The sequence below is a fragment of the Babylonia areolata genome, chromosome 8 (genome assembly GCF_041734735.1).
Source record: "Babylonia areolata isolate BAREFJ2019XMU chromosome 8, ASM4173473v1, whole genome shotgun sequence".
Taxonomy (NCBI): Eukaryota; Metazoa; Mollusca; class Gastropoda; order Neogastropoda; family Buccinidae; genus Babylonia; species Babylonia areolata.
Window position 1 is genome coordinate 40057841 of NC_134883.1, and position 19379 is coordinate 40077219.

Sequence of the window (19379 nt, forward strand, 5' to 3'; positions counted from 1 at the left end):
AACGGCGCAGATGATGGGGCAGCAAAAAAAAAAAAAAAAAAAAAAAAAAAAAATCTGAGGGTCCTGGGTTCAAATCTTGGTCAAGGCGCCTGGTGGGTAAAGGGCAGAGATTTTTCTAATCTCCCAGGTCAACAGATGTGCAGACCTGCCAGCGCCTGAAACCCCTTCATGTGTATACACATGCATAAGATCAACTATGCATGTGAAAGATAATCCATTCAGTATTGTTGGGTTATGGAAACAAGAACGTACCCAGCATGCACCCTCATGAAAATGGAGTATGGTTTCCTATATGGTGGGGGTAAAAAATGCAAGGAAAAGCCCATGAACAAAGAAGAAGAACATTTAATTAAATTTTGAAAAATAAGTTGTTTGAACTTTTGACATGACACCAAACAAAAGAATTTTCATGTTATTGCTTTTATTTTTAATGGAAACATCCCCACTTGGTTTATATGCAAACACCCATTGTATAACCTGGTTCATTGTGTTACTTTTTTTTCCAGTGAGAGTTGTTGTAAATATATACTAGTGTTCAAAACAGTGACTTGCATTGTATACTTTCTAATGCAGCATTCTACTCAAAACATGCTGCATGTTCTTTTATGCATGTCATTTTTGAAAGTTGACCCCCTACTTTTGCTGCCACATCATCTTCCCAGTCAGTCAAAAGTGCAGCCAGTCATTCACGTGCCATTGATGGTGTTGAGTGATTAAGAACAAGATGGTATAGCAGCTTGAACTTGAAGGCAGGCTTAAGGTTTTACACTGGATTGTAGTGTGTCATGTGTTGGTTCAGGGGAATGGAACGAACAAGGGGGAGTGCTGCTGATGGGGTATGAGATGTATCGCCTGCTGTCCAACCGACGTAATTACACAATCCAGCCGAAGAAGAGGAGTCGGGCCAAGAACTGCAAGCAGCAGCCGGATGTCATTGACGTGGACGAAGAAGACAAGAACAAAAACCTGATGATAGGTAGGTGCAGTGAGAGCAGAGCTTTTCAGGTGTACCATATTTTATGGAAGATAAAATATAAAAATTTTTATCTACTTTAACATCTACTATTACAGCCAGGTTAGAAAACTGACATTTCTGTCGTCTTTCTGTCATCACAGTAAAACAAAAGAAATCTTTGTTTTCTGAATTTTTATATTTCTTATAGTGATTTGTTGAATGAAGTGTGAAGTGACAGTGGTCAGCATGATGTTTGAAGATATCCATGGGGCGCTGGTCAACCCTGGGCCGGAACTGGTGATCTGCGACGAAGGTCATCGCATCAAGAACAACCATGCCAGTATCTCACAGGCCTTGAAGCAGATCCACACCAGGTGAGAGTGTTTCTGACTGCAGCTTTGGTTTAGGTTGAGGTGTGAGGCGTTCAAGTTTGTTGCAAGCATCATTTTTTGTTTTTTCGCTTTTCGCTTTTCGTGTGACTTTATGTGGCTTTGAAAACTGAATTAAAAAGAGAATGGTACAGTAAAAAAAAAGAAAAAAAAAAAGCATGGTTTCACAGTATTGTAACTTGAAGTTGCACAGACAGGAGAGAGGGAATAAAGAAAAACAGAATGAGTAAAACTGTTCTGTCCAGTATATTTATTGACAGCTCTTACTGGGAGCAAAGTTGAAGAGGGAAGTTGTCAACAACTTTGTTAAGCTTGACCTAGGTAACACTGAATACGTGGCAAACTTTCAGGGTTAATGTTGGAATGCTTGAAAGGGACAGTACAACAAAGTTTATTATATAGAGACTTATTTCTCAGCAGCACCATAGTTCTTTCTCCAGTTTTGGTCCAGTTGTATGGAACAAACTGTTGCCTATCTCAGTCCGTCACATGGATTCACCACTCCTGTTTAAAAAGTCTCTCAAAACATCCTGCTGTTCTGCTTACAATCTTATTGAATGATGTGCTTCTTCAAGTTGAACTTGCTGGTTGTATGTGCACATGTGTTTTGTGTATGTCCAAACTGAGAACCTGAAATTTTCTTATTGACTAAGGTGCTTGAAGCTGAACTTGCTGGTTGTATATGTACATGTAAGTGTGTTTTGTGTGTGCACATGCTTGCTTGTGCATTGTATGTCGTACTTGAACTTGTGTATATTATGTATGTATGTATTGTTTATATTGTAAACTCCACCAACTCCCTGTATGGGAGGTGTGAGTATCAGTCTACATTATTATTATTATTATTATTCACCGAATGAGGGCATTGCTTTGTGATTACCGCAGGGCACTTTTGCTAACTCTGACTTGTCTTACTGTCCTCCACATTCCTCAGCGTTTAATATCATTTCAAAAACCTTTGCAGGTGTACAGTTTCTTGCTGGTTTCTTGGTTATTGATGAGTGCACTGTTGAGTGTTGTTTGGGACATAGTGGTAATGCATGTGACTAGGCAAGGAGTCCATGGGTTTGATGCATGGACCAGGATTTTTTTTCTCTCACCTTCCACTAACTAAAATTTGAGTGATGGTCTAGGTGCTGGTTTTTAGGATTAGATGGTAAACTTAGGTCTTGTTGGCAGCATGCACTCCGCGAACATAAAGGAACTCTTAGCAACAAAAGGGTTGTCCCTGGCAAAATGAGTCTACAGAAAAATCCACTTCGATAGTAAAACAAATGCGCTTGCAGGGAGAGCAACACACACCACATAACACAATAAGCCATCCCACTAGTCAGCACAACACACTGACCCAATCCACAGCACAGCACAGCACAACACAATACAAAACAAAACAACACCCCCACACAACCCCACAACACATCACATCACAACTGAACAGTGAGGATGCTGTCTGTGTGTGTGTTTCAGGCGACGTGTGGTGCTGACGGGGTACCCCCTGCAGAACAACCTGATGGAGTACTGGTGCATGGTGGACTTTGTGCGCCCCAACTTCCTGGGCAACAAGACGGAGTTCAGCAACATGTTTGAACGCCCCATCATGAATGGCCAGTGCCAGGACTCCACAGCGGTGGATCGCAAGCTGATGAAGCACCGAGCTTACGTCCTGCACAGTCTGCTGTCAGGCTTTGTGCAGAGGTAGCTACCAAACCTGGAGCTTTTTTTAGTTTCCTGGTTTTATTGTGTCACTTTTGCTTTTTCTGTCATTGTTTTCTTTGTAAGGGGCATTTGTTTCAACACAGGTCTGTTTTTAATTAATAACTTTATGTGGTTAACTTGCTCAACATGTGCCAGTGTGGGTGGAGAGAGAGAGATGTGGATATGGATACGGATCATTTATTCATTATAGGCCATGGCCCCTAATGAAGGGGTGTGCAAACAATGCATAGTATACACAACATAAAGTGCAAAACACATAATAATCAAACCAAGAACAAAAACAAAGCATCGATTAGCAGTAATAGAACAGATTAGGAAGTAGCTGTGTCTCTAAACTTAAAAGCCTTGTACAGGTACAGAGATAAATTACGAACAACAGTGACATCAGTGCTTGACAACAATAAACTCGACTTGAAAACACAGGGTTGTTTGTAGTATTTAGGTTGAATGAGTCTTTTTCTAACATTACTAAGTGCTTCATAACAAAGGACAAAATATACTTCATCTTTTGATTTCTTGCATAGTGGATACAATAAATCAGATTCCTTATATGTTCTGTACTTTAAACAGTTGTCAGCCAAATCAGTTTTACCGAGTCTGAATCTTGTAATACAGTTGAGATGTTATTTAAAAAAAAAAAGAAAAAAAAAAAAGAATATGAAATGATTTCAGACATCAGTTTGTAATCCCAGCTCCACTTTTTTCACATGTAGCATTCACCTTTCCTTCCCCCATTCCACCACTCATCTCCTCCCCCATCTCATTGCATGCCACTTTAAATTCATAACTTAGACAGTCCAAGTTGGAACACTTCTCTGATATATTGTTCTTTTATTTTTTTTGTGTGTGTTTATTTTAAAAAAAAGTTATTGGAAGTGTAATTTTTATACCAGTGTCAGGATAATGCTGAAGAACCACAATTTTGTGTTTTCAGACGCAGCCATGTGGTGCTGCAGCGCTCGCTGCCCATGAAGCACGAGTACGTGTTCTTGGTGCGTATGAGCCCCATTCAGCGCAAGCTGTACCGCCGCTACATTGACTCTCTGGAGGATGGCTCCAGCCTTCTGCAGCAGGCCAGCACCAATCCACTCAAAGCCTTTTCTGTGGGCTGCAAGGTCAGGACATTTAGCATATTTTATATATCTATATACATATTTCTTTTTTTTTTATCATTATCAGTTTACTGGCTTACATATTGTTCCATATGTATCTCTAAGAAGTCTGAGAGGCTTTTCTGCCTTCCGTTCTTGGTTCCAAAGTGGACCCATATATTTTTTGCTGTGATTTATTGCGACTTAGTCACTGACCTTCCGTTCTTGGTTCCAAAGTGGACCCATATATTTTTTGCTGTGATTTATTGCGACTTAGTAACTGCTTCAGGTCAAAAATAGTAGTTCATTGGTGCAGTTTACAAACCATAAGCCACAAAACTCTCTTGATTTGTTCCTCAGACATTATACCCTGTTGATTTCTGCAGTTTACAGTCCTTCAATCCATGAAACACTTGATTTTTGCACAGTGATGTGTGTTTTACTGTCCATGTTGGTGGAAGGGCAGTGGTGATCCGTGTTCTTTTATGAAGCTTTCATTGTTTTGGTCTTTTCAGATCTGGAATCATCCTGACATCCTTCACAAGTCTATAGTGCTGAAAAAGCCTGTGGTGGAAGACAACGACCTTGACATTGACGGTGGTGAAGGGGGCGCGGCCAAAAAGAAGCTGACGAAGACGGACTCGTCTTGCTCTTTGGCGTCCATGGCGTCTTCAGCGTCGAACATGACCATGAAGTCGAGCACGTCCACCATAGGACTGAGCGCTTTGAACCTGGACGCCCCATCTCCAGCAGGAGTGGCAGCCCCTGACGTGGCTGGCAATGGTTGTGTGTCACAGGAGGCCGGTGGGGAGGGTGTGGGTGTTCCTGGTGTGGCCACAACCACAGAGATGGGGACTGTGACACCCCAGATGGACAAGAAGGATGATGATCATGCCTGGGTGAGTTGGTGGGAAGGATTTTGCTAGGCTTGGCTTGGCTTTGCACTTTCTCTTACAGACCTCTGTGACACACATACATGCCTGCACGATTGAACATAAATTTAATTACAACACATGCTTTACCTTGACCCACTAGTGCAGACTCCAGCAGGAGTCTGATTCCAGTCCTGCACATGCACATGCATGATTTAACATAAATTGAGACAGAGAAAGTTGTGTACAATCAGACAACAACAGACACAGACAAACCCAGGCAGACAGGCAGAAACACACACATTGGCAGACAGACAGACACATACACACACACACACACACACACGCACACACATACACACACACATACACTCACAGACACAGACACACACACACACACAGACACTCGCACACATGCTGGTAAGGCCGTCAGAGCCAGACACATTTCTAACAGTTGTGTGTTTTGTTTTTTGTTGTTCGTGATGATGTTTTCATTCTTTTTGTTTGTCTGGTTGTGTGGGATAGATGTTTGACATCGTGATTCTCTTGCAGGTGGGGGATGCTTTTGAGGACTATGAAGAAGGGGAACTGGAGCACGGGCCGAAAATGGTTCTTCTCTACAGTCTGATTGAGGAGTCCCTCATGCTTGATGACAAAATTCTGGTCTTCAGGTCAGTGGAACTTGCTTCCAGAACTTGTGAATCTGTGTGTGTGTGTAGTGTGTGTGTGTGTGTGTATGTGTGCACGCATGTGATGGTATTCCTAAGCACTTGATACTGATACTGTCAATTAGATATTTTTTTTGTTTTGTTTAGATGAGGAAAATATGGGTGTATGCGCAGATTACCTTTTAAAATAAAAAATAATGGTGAGGATATAAGGATTAGGAGGCAAAATGTGACCAGTAGATTAATAAGATGGTTTCTTCGGAGGAGCTTTACTCTCATACATATGAATTCCATAGAAATATGCGAGGATACAAAATTCACTGTTGCATGCTCAGTCATACTTTCTTTGATACATATATAGGCAAAACTAAAGCATGATTGTACACAACAGCCATACACACACACACACCTGCTCATGCAGGCACTCTTACCCTTAAGTTCAGAGAAGCGTGCACACACATGTATTCACAGATAAGTTGAAAGTTGTCTATCTTTCAAGTTGCTTAGGCTGATGCCAGTGAGGAATGATTTGTATTATGATTTGTATGAAGATAATTGTGCTTCTGTTAGTACATGCATTAATGAAAACAACATTGGTGGTTAAGATTTTTATTCTTTATTTAGTTACATGTTAAAGTATGTTTTGCTTCTTTAACAAGTATATCCTTGTATATAGTTATAAAGTTGTAATTTGGGTTTTTTCCAAAAACTATTCTGACATCTATGTTTGATTTTACCCTTCAGCCAAAGTCTGTCAACTCTTGACACCATAGAAGAGTTCCTGTCCAAATGCCAAGTGCCTCGACCAGACATGGATGAGAATTGGGTCAAAAACAGATCTTACTTCCGTGAGTGTTCTTGCTGTGGCCTTAGACATGTATGAATTAATAAATGATGGGCAAAGCTGTTCTGATTAACAGTATCTTAAATGTTGATAAAATCAGTGTCTCAAGAAGAGTGAAGGAGGGAGAGAATGAGTGTGGTTTTTTTAAATTTTTTAATTTTTATTGAATTATCTCCAGTCAAAAGAACTATTATTTTAGTGCGCTGTATGTATTCATTTAGTACACTAATGATTTGAGTACACTGTAATTATCAAACCCTAAAGACCTGTCTCACTTTTTGACAGTTTTAAAAGTTATATTTTTAATGTTCACGGATGTAAACAGTATGTTGGTTAAATATTGTTTGTGTTGTTTTCTGAGATGCTCCACACCCTCAGTCATTTCGACAGGCTGAGCAAAACATGAAGAAGGACCCGTGTGTATGCTGGGATGGTTTTGTACACAGGTCTGGATGGGAGTACCTCTGGTCTCGAAAGGGAACGTCTGATCAATGAATTCAATCGCCCTGCCAACAGGACTGCCTGGGTCTTTCTCCTGTCGACGAAGTCAGTGCTCTGTCTGGCCATTTGTCTTTCTCTGTCTGTCCCCCTGTCCGTCTTTGTGTCTGCCTTGAATGTTTGGTTTCTCAGGATGAATCTGAAAATTGACATTGTTTACTTCAAATTAGACAGAGAGAAACACCTGAATTGAATCTGATATTTCTGCTTGCTTTTCTTCACATAAAAGAGAAATTCTGGACATGTAAATATCAAAACGAATAATGACACTGTGAATATTGAAATAATATTGTAGCACTTAGATGTATGCTCTTAATCATGCACACACAGACACACACACACACACACACACACACACACACACACACACACACACACACACCTCCTCTTTGCTTATCCCAGCCAACACCCCCAAAAAGCTGAAGCCCTCCTCCACATCGGTCAAACCATAAACACAGGACTAGTGGAGGAAGAATGATGTGCATGAGTGCAGTGTTTTTCTTGGCTACGTCCAGGGCTGGGTGTCTGGGCATCAACCTCATCGGTGCCAACCGTGCCGTGGTGCTGGATGCCTCCTGGAACCCGTGCCATGACTGTCAGGCGGTGTGCCGCGTCTTCCGCTTCGGCCAGACCAAGGAATGCTACATCTACCGCTTGGTCACGGAAAACACCCTGGAGCGCAACATATACGATCGTCAGATCACCAAACAGGGCATGTCAGGTGAGCAGAGTCTTGTCTTTGATGTTGCAGTCACGCATACCACACCACACGCACACAAGGGTATATGCGCTTTCATGTTTCATGTGCCACTTTTCTCGTGCTCTTTGTTCTTCTGTTGAATAGATCTTAAAACTTCCAAAATGTGAAATGAAGATAGTTGGGAACATGGTTTTAGATTCACTGCCCCAGAAATTTGGAATTTGTTGCCTTTTGTGCAAAACATTTTAAATCAGTTGTATGACATTTATTTGAAGCATTCCATTTCTGTGTGTGGATGGTTATTTATGAGCATGAAGCATTAGTGTATGATTTGTGTGAGTGGAGTGAACAGCACATTAGTCACGTTGTGCAAAATTATGCATGATATGAAAATGATGCACTATTTATTTTGATACAGCCATACAATACACCACACACATCCACAAACTCCAGGCCAGGTACACCCTCTTGCTGATATAAAAAGACTTGGAGCAAACAAGAAAGAACGATGCTTTAAGCATGTGGAAACACAATGACAAAACTTCACAGTGGAAAGGAATGTCAGATGTTGTTTTGTCTGACAGTTCAGTTCTGTTCCATTCCTCAGCTCGCGTGGTGGACGAGATAAACACAGAAAACCCGTTCTCAAGAAGACAGCTGCAGAATCTGTTAAAGAATGAGGTACGTACCGCATGTTGCTGTTTCTGCTTTCATATAACAGCCATTATCTTTTCAGTGGTTCTACCGTTGTTGCTGTTTTCTGTACAGGAAAATTGTTTGTTACCCAATACATGTCTGAAATTCTGATCAAAGGTTGGCAGTGTCAGGATTGTGTTGATACGATCAGGATTGTGTTGACAGGATCAGGATTGCGTTGTGTGGTATTGGCAAGATCAGGATTGGTAAGAATGTCATGGCAGGGTCGTTTTCTATAGGATTGTGTGTTGTGATTGAGAGGAGTGTGGATCAGGATTGACAGGAGTGTGTTGTGTAGTCAGGATCAGGATTGACAGGAATGTGTTGTGTAGGTAGGATCAGGATTGACAGGAGTGCGGATCAGGAATGTGTTGCTTAGGCAGGATCAGGATTGACAGGAATGTGTTGTGTTGGCAGGATCAGGATTGACAGGAGTGTGAATCAGGGTAGACAGGGTTAAGTGTCATGTAGGCAGGATCAGGATTGACAGGAATGTGTTGGGTTGGCATGATCAGGATTGACAGGGTTAAGTGTCATGTAGGCACGATCAGGATTGACAGGAGTGTGAATCAGGATTGACAGGGTTAAGTGTCATGTAGGCAGGATCAGGATTGACAGGAATGTGTTGGGTTGGCATGATCAGGATTGACAGGGTTAAGTGTCGTGTGGGCAGGATCAGGATTGACAGGAATGTGTTGGGTTGGCAGGATCAGGATTGACAGGGTTAAGTGTCGTGTAGGCAGGATCGGTATTGACAGCAGTGGGTTGTGTAGGCAGGATCGGTATTGACAGCAGTGGGTTGTGTTGGCAGGATCGGTATTGACAGCAGTGGGTTGTGTAGGCAGGATCAGGATTGACAGCAGTGGGTTGTGTAGGCAGGATCGGTATTGACAGCAATGGGTTGTGTTGGCAGGACCAGGATTGACAGGGTTGTGTGTTGCGTTGTGTTGGCAGGACCAGGATTTCCCCTACATTGACTTCAGTCAGTGTGAGGAACAGTACGAAGACCCGGTCCTGGTCAGCACTCTGAAGAAGCAAGGACAGTGGATCACTAAGGTGGGTACTGACACTGTGTAGGGGTGGAGACTCACACCCAAAGTGGGAGGGGAAGGAGGATGGGAGGCACTACAACCTATATGGTGGTCTTCACTCGCTGATTCTCTCTTTAGTTTAACCCCCCCCACCCCCCAGTCTTTTTCATTAGATGTGATATTGTACGATTCCAGGGGAGGGGTGAGGGAGTGGGGGTGGGGAGGGTTCATGGGGGGAATGTAAAGTTGTTTCTGTTCTGTCTGTATCCCATGGATGGGAGTATTTCTGTAATGTAAAGATTTCCATATTCTGGCATTTTGGCGATAAAGAAAAGATTTGTTGTCCTTTGTTTTGCTTTGTTCTGATACTAAGATGCACATGGTATTTTTGTACTGTAAGGATTTCCATATATATATACACACAAAGTCCTCTTTGATTCGAAATCTAATACACTTGAAGGAGGGGAAAAAAAGAAAAAAGTGGAGCACGACTATAGCAGTGTGCTCTTCCTGGGGAGAACAGCCCAAATTTCACACACAGAAATCTGTTGTGACAAAAGAGTAACTCAGCACAATACAATGCAGTACATAAGTTGTTGGCTGGATTGACAGGAACCCTTCACACATGAGTCCTTGCTGATAGACCGCAAAGAACTGCGCATGACGATGAAAGAGAAGCGGCAAGCCAGAGAGGGATATGCGCGAGACAAGCGCATGAATGTCACCTACAGCAGACCATCCTACGCTGCGTATTACCCAGGAGGCTCGGGGCCATCACAGTGAGTGTTTTGTGTTCATTGGAGAAAGGCAGATTTCAGAGACACAGAGGGGCATGGCATGGGTAATGAAGATTGTGTGGGTGTTTGTTGCGCTGAGAGTTGTTTGTCCAAAGAGAGGAGGACGAATGTTATTTGGGTAATGATGTTTCCTCAACATTTCAGGAACACAGCGGTCACATGGTGTTCTAACACATTTCAGCTACGCAGTTGTGTCACAGTGCTTTTACACATTTCAGTGACACAGCCATGACACTTGTTTAACACAGCCATTTAAAGTGGTGACATCGTATGCTTTTGGTCATTTAAAAATGCCTGGGTGTGTTGTTGAAGTTGGCAAAGGATGCAACCGTTTTGTAATTTGCTGTAGAAGAAGAAAACCCAGTGACATGTGGACAGTGTGTCTAATAATGAGATGGTTAGGGTTTTCTCACCTTCTTGCTGGTTTTTGTTTCCTTTTTCCTTTGTTGTTTTGCCCATTTTTCCAGACCATGGAAAAGGTCAGTAACTGTTTGGTGTGGTGGTGTTTTTGCACAGGATGTACATCCGACGTACCCCTCAGCCTTTGAACACTGTTCGGCCAATGATGTCTACCCCACCTCCCCGAGGGCCCCACATGATCAAGCCTGGGGTGTCTGTGCAGCAAGTCATCACCACCACAGGTACTGTACCATACTGTTGGAGCTGAGGATAGCATGCACGCTTTCCATGTATGCTCACACACAAACACACACACATGCACAAACGTGCACGTGCATATATGCACAGCACATGTGTGCGCACTCGCATGCAAGCATGCACACTCACTCAGTCTCTCAACTCACTCTTTCTTTCTTTCTTCCTTTTTTAGAATTTATTTTCTCTCTCTGTTTCTCTCTCTCACTTTAACTTACCATTCTTACTCTCTCTCACTTTCGCTTACACTCTCACTGTTTTTGTCTTTCACTCTGTATGACTGACTAGATCTCTCTCTGTCTCTCTCACTCTCCTTCGCTATCTTCCTCAGTTACGCACATTTTGTAACCCATCTGTTCCTGGGTTCATCTCTGAGCACCTGTGTGTGTTGCTGTCTGCAGACATAGTGCTGCCCGGCACCAACACGGCCACAGACTCGGGCTCTGTGGACTCCTCCAACAAAATAGCTGCAGGCCAGAAGATCCTGGTGATCAAGACCACCAAAGGCGTCTACATCCGCACCAGCGACGGCAAGATGTTTGCTGTGCGCTCCAAGAGTGGGGATGAGGACGGTGCTCCCTCAGAGTCTACCTCTCCCTCCTCCTCAGGGGCCCTTGCTGGGTTGACATCCACTACCACCACCACCAGCACCGCTGTTTCCTTGGGTGAGTTTGCTCAGGGTTCTTACCGAGTCAAGGAAGTCAGGACTTAGACTTCAGGGTTTGTATAATGTCATGGAAGTATGGAAAAGACTTGGAAAAATAAGAGAACCATTTCCAGGGCTGGAAAAGTCTGGGGGATTTTTGTGTCAGAAATGCATATTACAGGCAGACTGTTTTGTTGTGCAGTTTTAAGAAACCAAAACAAAAAAACCCACAATAATCTGTCTGAAGAATGTATTTTGATGTGACCAGCCTGGTTTGTGTAAGTGTTGTGGCAGTCCAAAAGTAAGGGTGTGTTTTGACCCGTCTTTGTGCAGGATCAGGTATGACCACACTGGGGCATCCCTTGATGGGATACAACCCTTCCGCCAGACACCGCTTGACCGCCAGGCAAATGAAGAACCTGCAGGCCATGGGAGTTCAGATCAACCCTGACCTCCAGGCCAGGGGGAGCAGACCGATGATTCGCCCCAACTTCATCCCTCCGGGGCAGGCCAGGTCCAGATATGGTGGTGCCAGTAAACCAGTCAGAATGGGGCAGATGGAGTTCCCCTTCTCTGAGGGCATGCCTTCGAAGAGAGGGCTGCGTGGGAGAGGGGAGGGTATGAGCCCCTTCCGCATGGGCACTCCTTCGTCCATGCACCGCTCTCCTGGCCCGTACAGTTTGCCACCAGGCATGTCCGGCAATCCTCGAAAGAAGGGCCAGTCCTCTGGGCTGCCCCCATTCCCCAAGCACCCAGACTTGTCCACCAGTTCACACATGATGAAACTTCTGGCATCGGATGAGGACAGTGAAAAGGTGGCCCGCTCCCCTTCCCTGCCGTCCAGTTTGCGAGACAGAATGTATAGCAGTGGTACCAGCACGTCGCCAGATGCCTTCCTGGGTCGGGGCAGTGGCCAGGACAGACCTGGCCTGTCCAGCACTGACACGGGCAGCAGGAGGGATGTGGATGAAGGGAGTGATGGGGAAAGCGAGGGAGAGTATGAGGACAGTGTGGACAGGGACATCAGAAGAGACATGGTGACAGGCATCGCCACAAGAGAAAGGGACAACAGGAGAGAGATGGCCGGCAGCAGAAGAGAGATGATGGCAAACATGGGCAGAGATGCAGACAGTGGGAAAGAGATGGAGGACACAGAGAGAGATCTGGACAGCAGGGGGGAGAGAGGAGACAACAGAAAAGATTCAGACACCAGGAGAGGGATGATGGACATGTTTGAGGCTCGGAGAGGTGTGGTGAGTGGCGGCAGCAGCAGAGAGATAGGTGACACTAGGAGAGATGCAGACAGCCGGAGAGGGATGGTGGGAGACAGGGGGAGAAGGGAGATGACTGAGGGCAGAGACATGGAGGATTCAAGAGACATGGAGGACAGCCGTGACTTGGATGACAGTTCTGCGTTGTCCAGCCCCGAGTCCTTCTCTGACGAGATGGTGGACCAGCTGATGGGGGCAGGGCACCGCTCCCGGCCCCCCTTACCCCCCGAGGGTTGGGACATGGATCGTATGGATGATGTCAGTCCCAGCAGCTCAGGCAGCAGCTTTTCCCAGCAGAGGGGTGTGTCTTTGCCCCCGGCGAATGCCTCCACGTCTGGCCCCTCCACTTCTCAGCGCTCAGGTCCTTCCTCCATGCCCCCGAGGCGCCACTTCAACTTGTCCACCAGGGACGGCCAGCAGCAAATGAACAGGTCTGACAATCTGCCCTTTGCCAGGAACCAGGAGTCCTTCAGGGGTCTGCCTGGTGCCCATGGGATGATTGATCAGCCTGTGGTACATAGTCCTCAGCCGTCACAGACTATGGTACATAGTCCTCATCAGCCACAGTCCATGGTGCATAGTCCAAACCCGCTGCAGTCCATGGTTCATAGTCCCAATCAGCCACAGTCCATGGTTCATAGTCCTCATCAGCAGTCCATGGTACATAGTCCAAATACGCCACAATCTATGGTACATAGTCCTAATCCGCTACAGTCCATGGTGCGTAGTCCTTATATGTCACAGTCCATGGTGCATAGTCCTCTCTCTCACAGTCCTTCATCCCCACACTCCCCCAGCCCCGGGCCGTCCAGTCAACGTACAGTGTCCTCAGTCGGCCACAAGTCTCAGTGGTCTGCCAACAGTCAGCCTGGAGCCTTGAGAGAGGAGGGGAGTGGCACGGTGAGCAGTCCTGTACCTGACGCTGTGTCTGGCAGTCAGTCTGTGCCCTCTTCCCTCAGAGCCATCCCCTCCCACTCTGCACAGCGTGGTCCCCAGGGCCAGCAGTCTGGGGATTATGTGCCAGGATGGTCTCATCGTCAGCCCGGGCGTGGACGAGCACAGGGCAGACAGATGTCCTATCCACACCAGCACTCCTCACTGGCTCAGCCAGGCCATCCGAGGGTGGCATCATCCATGTGGGCAGACATGGGGCGCTCAGAACCCATGGAGTCTCTGTCCTCTTCTTCCCCTCGCCCTCCTGTGCCAGAGTCTTGGGAGTCCAGCTCCTCCTACCCCTCTTCTCCCTCCCCATCATTGGCCCTGCACACTTCCCAGCCCATGCAGGTCCCCGGCGGGCAGGCGGCGGTGCATAGGGGCGGCCCACAAGCAGATGGCAGCATGTCTCCCTTTTCGGCCAGCCAGGGGGAGTCCCCCATGTCTGAGGAGTGGATGAACTCCCCAGGCTGGCTGGATGGAGGCAGCATGCCTGCAGGCCAGAGTCAGGGCCGGTTTGCTGGGCAGAGTGCAGGAGACCCACCGGATGCCACTGCCTCTGCTGCCTCTCAGTCCTTATCAGGTGAGGGGTTCTGTCTTCATTGTTCAATGTTGGATCAGGGTGGAGGGGTTGGTTTGGCCATGAGATTTGCCAATGCAGTTTAATTGATAGGTTTGTTTTTTGGTGTTTTTTTTTTCTTTTTTCCACATCTAAACTCAGGTGTGAAGCAGTGCACTTCGTTGTGCTGATTTTGTGCATTGTTTAGTTATACATACTATGATGTGATTGGGAAAAACATTTAAACCTTTGTATTTGAATGTAAAATGATAAGAAATATGATGTTGCATGTATCTCCATGTTTGTTTTTGTTTTTCTAAAAGAGCACAGTTTCAGCAAGGATATTCAGAATCCAAAAATAAATCCCAATTCAGACAACGGTATGGTTTTTGACAGTTCATGGTCATAGATACACAGAGTGCTTTTACCGTTGCAGAGTCATACTATTTAAATTTTTGTCATCTTCAGTAAAAATAACTATTGACAGCTTGCACAATTCTTTACTTAGCAAGCAAGTTGACAGTGAAGAGAGTAAAACAAGATGACGAAGACCCTCCTTCAGTGATTTGCCATGGAGCCACACACTTCTTGGCTTCACTTGTCAGGAAGAAAAAAGAGTGAAGCTTTTGGTGGCCAGTCCAAAGAAAGCCTCCACTGTGCTTTATGTTAGCTGTGTGTCCTGCTTCCCACACTCTTAAACGTACCAAGAGGGGAGACTTCAGGTGGAAAAACAAAGCAGCTTTGAAGGACACTAAAGTATTTCCACCTCATTGGGAGATGGGAGGTTGAGTTCTGTGTAATGCAGCCCCCATGTTCATGCCACAATGAGAACAAATTCTATGATGGCATGCTGTGCAGTGAGCAGTTCTCCCAAAGCTGTGTCTCTCTCAGAAGTTGGTTGTGATCTACTGTCTGTATCTTTTTGACAGCGTAACAGTTGTCTTGTTTCAGCTTTTGTGTGTAATGTATGACATTTCTTTTCCAGCATTTCTGGCTGACTCTGCCAATGCATGACACAAGTGATTTCACACACTTTGGGGTAAACTGGATGTGGTGTAAAGATTTCTTTTCTGTTTTTCCCTGCTATTTTTGTATGAATCGTTTTTCGTGTCTGCCTACCCTGCTGTTGTCTATTCATTGTGGGCTCTGACACAGTAACCCGCTTGGCACTCTTTGCTTGCAGCTGTTCATAGTTTTAGATAAGAAGGAATGCTCCTTTTCATTTGACAACATTTACAGTTGAGTTTATAGAGGGTAATGTAAATCTCTATCATCAGCAGGCTTCCATTTGCCAAGAGAAACCGACCAAATGGGGTAAACATCATTCTTGTGAAGAACACCCCCATCATTGCCATGGTTTGAAAGCTTAGGAAACTATACTGATGCTCAGTGTTAGGAATGGTGGTTTTTTGTTTTGTTTTTTTAATATTAAATTAAAAAAAAAAAAAAAAAATAAATGTGCTAATCACCAGCAGAGGGGCTCAACAAACAAGAGAAGTGAGAAAGTTCTGCACTGGTGATCTTTATGGGGTACACTTATCAGTGGTATATTTTAAAACTTGATTGAGGGGAGTGAACTAACCAGGTTAGGTTTGTCTGATAGTTGTAGGTATTGCTGTCACATACAGACAGAAAAGGGATGGTTAGGGGTGTGAATAGATACAGAGTCAAGTCAAAATGAACTTTATTTAGAGTAAAAGAGTAAAGTTACAGAGCTTTTTTTTTCCCATCTTGCCCTTATAAATGAAATAACAGAAGAATAGCATAATGTGGAAACTAGTCATTAACAAGCAAAAAATAAAAAATTCTAATGGGAAAAGAATATATACACATATTAAGCCTGAGCCACATAATTATGCGACCTGGCTGAAGACATAATTGGACAAACAAGACGTCAAAGAATCGATAGACAGGTAGAAAATACGAAAAAAAACTTAGCCGTATGCAGAGCACAGGAACAGGAGTTGAGATGGCTGCCGGAAAAAGAGGGCGCTAGTCAGGGGGGCAAAGGGGAGGTTACTTACTTCTGGGAGGTTATCAGCCGTAGCTACTTTTGTTTTCTCCGTATAGGTGGATAGTAGTTTGCATTAGTGAGTCACGGTTAAGTATGTGTAATTAAAAGCTTATTTATACAGATGATGCTGACATGATTATAATTGAAAAAAAAAAGCTACATCTTACTGAGAACTAAAACATGATATTTCAGGATATGAGGGAGAGGACGGACAAGACAGGCAGCCAGACAGAGGCTTAATTGGAGAGAGAAGGGACCATTAGTTGCCTTTGATTTCTTCACTAATCAATTCATAGTTTTAAAAAGTGTAGAGCAACGTCTTTATCCAGAAACCTGTTTTGTTGGGCATCAGGAGTCCCCTCCCCCCACCCCCAACTCCATGTTGTAGTGCTGGATTGCTATGTGCACTGCATGTTGCACAGATAGTATGTTGTGAATGGCTGTAAGCAACTTTTGAGGCCTGTCAGGCACCTAACGATGCCCCCACCCCCACACATATTCCCGACCCACACCCTCCTTGCTTGGGGCATGAGCATATTCTTGTTTTTCTGTTTCCCTCTTGCTGCCTGCTTGTGGCTGTCACCTTGATTTGGAGTTTTGTTTCCTTTGTAAGAAGATGGTTACGTAATTGTTGAGTTCATTTCTTTTCTGTTGATGATGACATTTGACTTTTGCTTTCCTTCTCTGTATCTTAATGATTGCACTTAGAACGTGAAGTGTGTGTGGCACAACCCAGTCTTCATGCTCTTTTATGTTGCTAATAGCATAGAAGCTGGTCAAGCAGTTTGGCTCAGCCCAGGTGGTTTATGACTCGGTCCCTCATGATTATTATTGATATTATCATCAAAGAGTAAGTTCTTCCCAATGGCAGTACAGAATGGCAGCTTTGATAATGATGTCACACTGGGCAGAGAGGTAGTCAGTCCAGGGTCCTCCACATGGCCAGCCTAGGAGGCCTGGAAGTCCCACTCCCAGCACCCTGTTGCAGTCCATACTGACCAGGAGTCCACCCACTTCCAGATATGTGTAGAGACTGAGACCTTCTGTTATGTTTAGTCTGGATATCAGACTCTCAGGGGAGAGATGCTGGAGTTTCAAGTGAAGCTGGCATTTGTTGCACACACTCAGGAACCTAAGAGAGTAGTCTGTGCCCGAATTTTGTAGAAAATTCTATTCTGATAATGGAGAAATACAGACACAGACACACACACACACAGACACACACACACACACGTTTAGACACATGCATGCTCACACACACCCACACGCACGCGCGCGCGCACACACACACACACAGGATGGATGAATTTGTGGCAGTGAGCTGTCCGAGGGAAGCAGCCCACATGTTTTTCAGTATTATCTGTTGTGACGACAAAGTAGCCCAGTGATATTTCTACCATATTTATGCATCGTTGTTGGTGATTGTTGTGTGTAGTGTAGTAAACTGTATTATAATACTATTGATAGTAGTAATACTCACCTTGTGCAGGTTTATCTTCATATAACCTGGGACAGACATAGCTGCTTGCTCTGGAATTTCTTTTTTTTTTCATTCTGTACTGAAAGAATCTTCAGATAGTCAGATGGAAGCAGGAAAACCTCAACATTGCTGAATAGTTAATGTGTACACTCCATTATTAGCCATTTCCCATTCAGTTCAATTCTCTTTAGGCTCACTTAAATACCCGTCAGCAAAAATCAGAGAGAAAAATGAACAACTGACACACGCTTCACTGATCACCCTGCTCACATCAATTATTAGGTAAAAAGAAAAACATGTGGGTAATAATCTAAGCTACTATTATGATTTAGAGTGAAAAAACTGTGTGTGTGTTGTGTGTGTGTGCCTGCGTGTGTGAGAGTGTGTGCGCACGCATGCGCACATGTATGTGTGTGTTTCAATCATAAAAAGGAGAATATTCAGTGAGATAATTATAACATTTAAAAAGACAAATGCTCATCAACAAATAAAACCGAAAGATGAATTAGCAACTGGCGCACCCTTCCTTGATCACAATGTACATATGAATTATGTAAACAGAAAACATTAAAGTAAGAAAACAAAATTACATTTTAAAATAGAGTGAAAAATTTCAGTGATATGAAAGGAAAATATTCAGTAAGATAATAACATTTAAGACACAAATGAAATGAAGATAGATAACCAATACACACTTCCCTTACAGCTATGCAGACATCAATCATCATATGAAAATAAAATAAAGACAAATTTAACTTTAAGACATGAACACAGTTGAAAGGTCAAAACTGCCACCAAGACTACAAACATGTAAAACCCCTTTCACACACTTCTATGGCAAAATAGTAACACTGAGCACACACACACACACACACACACACACACACACACACACACACACACACACACACACATCCATCCCCTCTTTCCTTATAACCCTCTCCCTCCCCTCACTTCTTTCTTTACATGCATGCATACATACATATAGGAAAGAAAGACAACTGTCATCATAACAATAAACAAATTACAGGCAATGGAATAAAAACATTATTTGAACAAATTATTTATCACAGCAACAGCAAAGGGGGCAAATGATTTTTTGTACACATTCTTCTTTGCAAGAAGGATTTTACATCGTCTGCCAGAAGGAAATTTCTGAAAGAGTTAAGTGGATGAGTGGAATCATTAAAAATTTCGAGTGCTTTTCTGCTAAGAGTGGGTTGGTATAGGGTGTTCAGTTGTTGCTGGGGCTTGGTTATGATTTTGCTGGCCAGGTTTACAACTCGTCCTAATTTTGTCTTTAACTACACAGTCAGATTACCAAACCAGGCCATAATACTGAAAGCCATGATACTTTCTATCAGACTTCTGTACACCAGCTCAAGTATGTGTGGACTAACATTAAAACTTTAATTTTCGCAGTAAAAAGAGTCTCTGGTGCGTTTTCTTGGCAGTGGCATCAACATGTTCACTGAATGTGAGATTGTGATCAACTATAGTCCATAGATATTTAAAACTGTCCAGTATTTCAACTTGTTTCTGATCTATCATGACTGGATTTTGTG

The 19379-nt window shown here is 43.9% G+C and overlaps 1 protein-coding gene across 4 annotated transcripts in view; it reads left to right on the forward strand.

The window, feature by feature from the left end:
* Positions 1-19379, forward strand: part of LOC143284808 (uncharacterized) — a 33317-nt gene that overhangs the window by 8409 nt on the left and 5529 nt on the right. For 2 of the 4 annotated variants that reach the window (XM_076591850.1, XM_076591851.1), the window contains exons 8-22: positions 800-976; positions 1215-1329; positions 2812-3039; positions 3995-4175; positions 4667-5050; positions 5576-5694; positions 6436-6539; positions 6982-7081; positions 7549-7754; positions 8341-8414; positions 9384-9485; positions 10073-10239; positions 10774-10898; positions 11313-11576; positions 11891-14344. In XM_076591850.1, coding sequence (XP_076447965.1) covers positions 800-976; positions 1215-1329; positions 2812-3039; positions 3995-4175; positions 4667-5050; positions 5576-5694; positions 6436-6539; positions 6982-7081; positions 7549-7754; positions 8341-8414; positions 9384-9485; positions 10073-10239; positions 10774-10898; positions 11313-11576; positions 11891-14344 — 4800 coding nt within the window. Of the gene's footprint in view, positions 1-799; positions 977-1214; positions 1330-2811; positions 3040-3994; positions 4176-4666; positions 5051-5575; positions 5695-6435; positions 6540-6981; positions 7082-7548; positions 7755-8340; positions 8415-9383; positions 9486-10072; positions 10240-10773; positions 10899-11312; positions 11577-11890; positions 14345-15305; positions 15376-19379 lie in introns of all 4 variants that reach the window. The other 2 variants (XM_076591853.1, XM_076591852.1) reach the window with 2 other exon arrangements.